The 6283-nt window shown below is 38.9% G+C and overlaps 1 protein-coding gene across 1 annotated transcript; it reads left to right on the forward strand.

Moving 5' to 3' along the window:
- The first annotated feature begins 228 nt into the window (after positions 1–228).
- On the forward strand, positions 229–5037 carry LOC138667522 (keratin, type I cytoskeletal 14-like). The gene is made up of 6 exons (XM_069755691.1): positions 229–368; positions 459–620; positions 1343–1468; positions 2002–2222; positions 2951–2985; positions 4722–5037. The coding sequence occupies exons 1-6, from the start codon at positions 231–233 to the stop codon at positions 4778–4780; spliced, it is 741 nt and encodes a 246-aa protein (XP_069611792.1). The 5' UTR covers positions 229–230; the 3' UTR covers positions 4781–5037.
- Positions 5038–6283: the final 1246 nt, after the last annotated feature.

Consider the following 6283-nt stretch of genomic DNA (forward strand, 5'->3'; position numbering starts at 1 on the left):
TACTAAAACATCAATGCAGCCAAGCTTTGATTCATATGTCTGGACAGCATGAATAAGATAACAGGTTCCCTTTAAGCCCTGCACTGTTCCCAACCAAATGTATTAGTCTTGTCTGGGGTGTGCTTAATTGACATGTTGAAGTTTCGCTATGATGAACACCTTGCTCTACTCACTTTAGTAAAAAGTAATATGTCTGCTGTGTCCTTTCCAGGTATGAGATGGAACTCCGCATGCGTAATAATGTTGAAGCAGATGTGAATGCTCTACGTAGGGTTCTGGAAGGACTTAACCAAGAAATATGTGGTCTTCAGATGCAAGTTCAAAACCTTCAAGAAGAATTACAGGAGATGAAAAGAAATCAGGAAGAGGTATCATGGATGTATTGCCTCTATTAAATTGGTTGATGGGCTAAGCAGAATTTTAGAACCTTGTATAACTTTATCTATCTTGTACCATAGGAAGTAAACAGTCTTCGTGCACAACTGGGAGCCCGAATTAATGTTGAAATGAATGCTGCTCCATCTATTGACTTGAACAGAGCCCTGTCTGAAATCCGAGATGAATATGAAAATCTGATGGACAGAAACCTGAGAGATGCAGAGAACATGTTCAGACAAAGGGTAATGTTCATTCAAGATGTTTAAAGGATGGTCTGGGCAGCAAGAATTGATTAAATGTACCATGTAGCTCCCAGGGTAGCCATGGCTCTTCCTATCTTAAACACTTACAGCATACCCATCTTTAAATCCCACATCTAATTTGAGAATTGGCATTCCTGATACCCAACACATAGTTGCAGTGAATATAGAAATGGGTGCTTATGTCAAGCCCCAAAGTTAACACAGTGGAGATTCACATTGACATACCTACTATGGTCTGACTTGGACCAAGAAGATACCTGTAAACCTAAAGACGATTGGTTATTAGTCATATTTTTTCACTTCCCATCTCCACTTACTGTCAAATGTTGATCATGTCTTTTATTGAAACAAGGTCCTCAAGGCATAAAATACAAATTAAGATAATAAAATAAAAATACTCTAACAAAATATGATTGTTACTCACGCAGTAAGTCATATTCAAATGACACAGGTCCCCATTCATCAAAGACTAGTGTCTTGATGAGTTTGTTGGCTATGCCCCTTTCATCCACTTTTCAAATGTTGTTAGACCTGGCCAGCACTGGTCTAAAAATGCTAAAAGGTACAAATGAAATAAAAAGACAATATGACATTTCAACAGGTTGACGACAGAGTTCTGGAGAAAAATGTATCATATTTATATTGATTCTGCCCATTAATGTATAGTAAATTTAGAATTCATGCTGTTTTTGTATCTACAGAGTGAAGAGCTGAATCGTCAAGTAGCTTCAGGTTCAGAACAACTTCAGTCTGTTCAAACTGAGGTTATTGAACTGAAGCGCACTGTCCAGACCTTGGAGATTGAACTGCAGAGCCAACTGAGCATGGTGAGAAAGACTTGTAGATTTCTTTAAAGAGAATCTGTCAGAAGGTTTTTGCTACCTCATCTGAGGACAGCATGAGGTCAGGCAAATACACCCTGAATCCAGCCATGCGTCACTTAGTTTACTAGGTGCAGCGGTTCTGATACAATCAGAGCAGAAAAGAGCTGAGAAAGCTGACCCGGCCCACACCAAGCTCCTTATGTACATTGTCTATAGACAGTGAGCTGCTTATCACAGGATGAGGCAGAGTCAGACTAAGTCTCACACACTGCTGTACCTGTTGTAGTTTCAGCAATGATAATCACAAGGTGATTAAAGCTTCAGTCTACGAAAACAACACCACTCAGCGAGAGACACGACACACAAATCAGTTCAATGTTAACTTTTAACCCCTATCTCATGCTGTCTTCAGATTACCTAGCAATAACCTGCTGACAGATTTCCTTTAAATTGAGTTTATCTCTTGAAAAAACAATAAAAAAATTAGATATTTTAGAACTTCTTTTTCATGTCTTGCATTGTGCTTTTACAATCAGACATCAGCCCTGGAATGCACATTGGCAGAGACCCAAGCTACCTATGGCTCCCAAATTAGCCAGTTACAAGCAATGATCAACAGTGTCGAGTCTCAGTTGGGACAAATCAGGTCTGACCTAGAACGTCAGAACTATGAGTACAAAATCCTAATGGATCAGAAGACCCACCTGGAAATGGAGATCGCCACTTACAAACGCCTCCTGGATGGGCATGATATTCAGTATGTATAATATTAATTGACACAAATGTTTAAATTAGCAATTAAAGAAGTTACTTTGATTGTTGTTTTATGTCAAGGCTATTCAAAGTGATTATCCTCTTACACAATTTTTTTTTGCTAACAATAAAATTATTAAAGGGTGTCCTGCTGCTTTGAAACAAATTCTATAGGGGAACCTCTCAAGTATTTAATTTTTACACCGTGCCACGACAGGAGCAGTGAAGTATTACACAGCTTGCTGACCTTTCACTGTTTCTTTTAAAAGGGCAGAATAAACTAAACAGCTTTTGGTTGTACAGTTTAGCTCCTTTCAAGACTTTATTTACATCGTTTTTTCCATTTTGGACTTTTAGACCTCTTAGTCCAGCTGGAGTCTCTGAAAGGAGAACCTGGAGCTATGTCACAGTCCTGCCCCACAATAAACCAGTGCCGAGTAAACTAATGATGAGGGACAACACCCTAAACTAATTGTCTATTTATGGGTGTGTTTTTTGGAGGAATGAGATTCTGGCCCAGGTGATATTCCCTGTAATGATTTTTTAAAATAGTTGGACACTGACTTATGAGGTCCAATGGTACTAGAGACAGTTTTCTTTCTTCTTGAGAGACGCACATATTGCCCGCTGTTTATCTATTGCTTGATATTCATTGTAAGCTATTATTATAACTTTTTAATTTACTTCAATTACTGACTAATCACAACATTCATGTTCTGGTTTGATTTTTAGCGTTTCAGAACATCACATGTCAAGTGGAAAGCATGGTAGGTTCATCATCTGATGATTCTATATCAAGATTTCTACCACATAAATTACCTCCACCAGCTTAAAGCGACACGCCTCTATCCACATACCACCTATTTGCATTCTTAATATAATGCTCAAGTACAGTATGTGCCTTCTCAACTTAGCACAGAATAAGGATCCATCTTCCATAAACACTTTTGGCTTCCGACTATGCTCCTTGATATATTCCAAATGTGAGCACAATAGTTAGGACTGTTAGGTCTACCATACATACTACACTAAGAGTGTTGACTAGGCTTGAGCGAAACGGATCGGACAAATTCAAAAGTCGCTGACTTTTGGCAAAGTCGGGTTTCATGAAACCCGACCCGATCCTAGTGTGGGATCGGCCATGCGGTCGGCGATCTTCGCGCCAAAGTCGCGCTTCGTATGACGTGTTTGGCGCCATTTTTTCAGCCAATGAAGGAGCGTGGGCAGAGTGAGGACATAGGTCTTAGGGGCGTGGACGCCTATCGCCATCTTCTCGCTTGTGCGCTGTAGCGATTTGCAATGTGTAACACCAGCTTTTCTGTTCAGGAACGGAGGGGAGTGAGAGAGAGAGAGAGAGAGAGAGAGAGAGAGAGAGAGAAAAAATAGATTTCCCATTGACTTTGCATTGGGTTTCGTGTTTCGGTCGATCCCCGACTTTTCGCCACAATCGGCCGATTTCACTCGACTCGACTTTTGAGATAGTCGGGTTTCGCGAAACCCGACTCGACCCTAAAAAAGTAAAAGTCGCTCAACCCTACTGTTGACTTATAGTTTGATGTGTATGAGGGTTTTCTAACTTTGCAACTATCACTTGACAGATGATACCAGGGAAAATAATAATCTGGGAGATGGAATTTTAATGGCCAGCTCTTTTCTTACTCAGGAGATAAGGCCAGTGTAATTTGTCAGTGACTTTATCAGCTCCCTGAAAACAAATGAATGCCATGTGTATAGTGAAGTCGCGATAGATTGCTGATGGCAGAAGGAGCATTTGGCTGTCAGTTATTGCATGTCTATGGCCAGCTTTAAAAGGCAAGATGACAAGACTCTTGGTTACTGGGATAGGTAGTAATCTAAATTGATTGACAGATGCATCTTTTAGAGCAAAATGGGCATCACACAGGACAGTTTCTGCAATCATCTTACATGGCATGTTATATGTCTGACAGGAATCAAAAATTGTTTAGTCACTTTGAATGTTTATCCCACAAATAAAATGTATTACTTATCCCACCACTGGGATTTCTACCAATCATAAAGAACTAGGGTCACTTATTCCCTGTGTGAATGGAAAAGTGGAGCCAAGTCCTGCACCTGCATATCTCACTTAGTTATTATAGAAAAAGAAAACAAAAAGCAGCACCAAAAGAAAACAAAGGGTGCAAAAAATCCTTCCAGGTATGTACCAAACCTCATGCTATAGTCCAGAAAAATGAAGGCAGCACTCCAGTAGAAAAAATAAAAGTGGTTTATTGGCCCATGTGCGACGTTTCAGTCCAGAGTGTGGACCTTTCTCAAGCATTTAGTTATTATTAACAATAAATGGTAAGTAAAGCTCAATTTAAACATGTGCCACCGGACACCCATTCACTTGACCCCAAGCCATCATCCTTTTATTATTAATCTTCAGAATAAAAATATCATCATTATCTTGAATTTATCAAATAACCATGTCAATATATCTTATATAATAATCGTACATTCAAGTGTTTTCTTTCTTTAGGATCTCACCATAAAATTGCCCATCATACCACTGAGCATTGCCACGAACCCAAGTGCTAATTGTATGTAACCCATACTGGAGAAATATGAAGACCATGCATAAAACAAAGAAAATAATCCTAAAGAAATATAATTCTTTATCATTTATATATATTGTCATTGTATTAGTCATTGGAGGTATTAAGCAAGTGATTCTTGGTTAAATGATTTGTGGGGAAAAACATTTGTCAATATACTGTTCATTCCTATAGATGTGTTCTGCTGGTTTCAAGTTTTGAAAAGGATCATGATGTCTTATATGTGACTCCTTACATAGAATACCCTTCTTGAAATGGGGGGGGGGGTAAGATATTGAGTGTACGTTATATTTCATTCAGTTGAAAAACCTACAATACTCAACTCTCGATTTAGGTTCTACCCAAAGCCCTACAAATATTGTCCTTAACCATCAAAGAGACATACATTAGTATATTATGCTATATGTTTGTAGACATGTATCTATTAATAGTTAGCCAAAAGCTCAGCAGATACTTTTCACCCCCTGTGAAAATGTGATGTAACCCAATTTTGAAAAACCACTGCATTGTGATCCTGCAGATCCGAAAGATCTAGAAGGTCTCTTTCATGAGGTCTGTTGGGCATGTATACCACAAATAATGATGGCTCTTGGACTTGTTATTCTTTAATTCTATTCTAACTGCATATTATTAAAATAAACTTAAACTCTGATAATGCAAGAAATTGATGTGTCTGTTTATCTATGTTGTTGTATTAGCGATCTCAGGAAATAACTTGCCAACAATTGGATATATCATAAAAATTTTGTAAAATCAGAATTAAAGTGGTTATTCCACAAACAAAATACATTTTAATCAATACATCTTGGAATAATAATTAGCTCCACGATTGGATTTGTGAAAAAAAAAGTTCCTGTGCTGAGATAATCTTATAAATGTGCCCATGCTATGTAATCTGTAATAGCTGTGTCCGAACATGCGGAACTGCTCCAGATCATGGTTGGCACATATCACAGTTCCTGGCCAGGAAGCAAGCATAAGTCACTCATGATAAATGAGTATGCTGATGAAAAAGCAGAGGTAACACATTTCCCTGCATGAGATAAAATAAGATGGAGTTTTTCTGCCATGTCTCCAGCACAGAGCTCATCATATAACAAGTCAGTGACTTAGAAGCTCTAATGGCCACAGAGCTGATATGTCGCTGACTTGATTTATGATGAGTAGGGATGGGCGGACGGTGGGTGTTCGGATGTGTTATGTTAGTCCAAACTTTATAAAAAAAAGTTTGGTTCTGATACTAGAACAGTACCAAAGCTTGATCTTGAACCCAAACCTCATTCAAGGTAATGGGGGCCTGAATATCTGTGTGACAGTGTGGGAAACACCGGCACTGAGTGGTGGTAGCATTACTGATGTTACTGCCGGTCACAGCACTGCGTTTCTCACGTTGTCACACAGTAGACAGCATGTGAGCCAGCAGATGTGACCGGCAGTGAAAAGGTTATCATTGGTCAGGAATCAACTGATGACTACTATCTCATCA

This window comes from Ranitomeya imitator, chromosome 2 (assembly GCF_032444005.1).
Source record: "Ranitomeya imitator isolate aRanImi1 chromosome 2, aRanImi1.pri, whole genome shotgun sequence".
In the NCBI taxonomy this organism is placed as follows: Eukaryota; Metazoa; Chordata; class Amphibia; order Anura; family Dendrobatidae; genus Ranitomeya; species Ranitomeya imitator.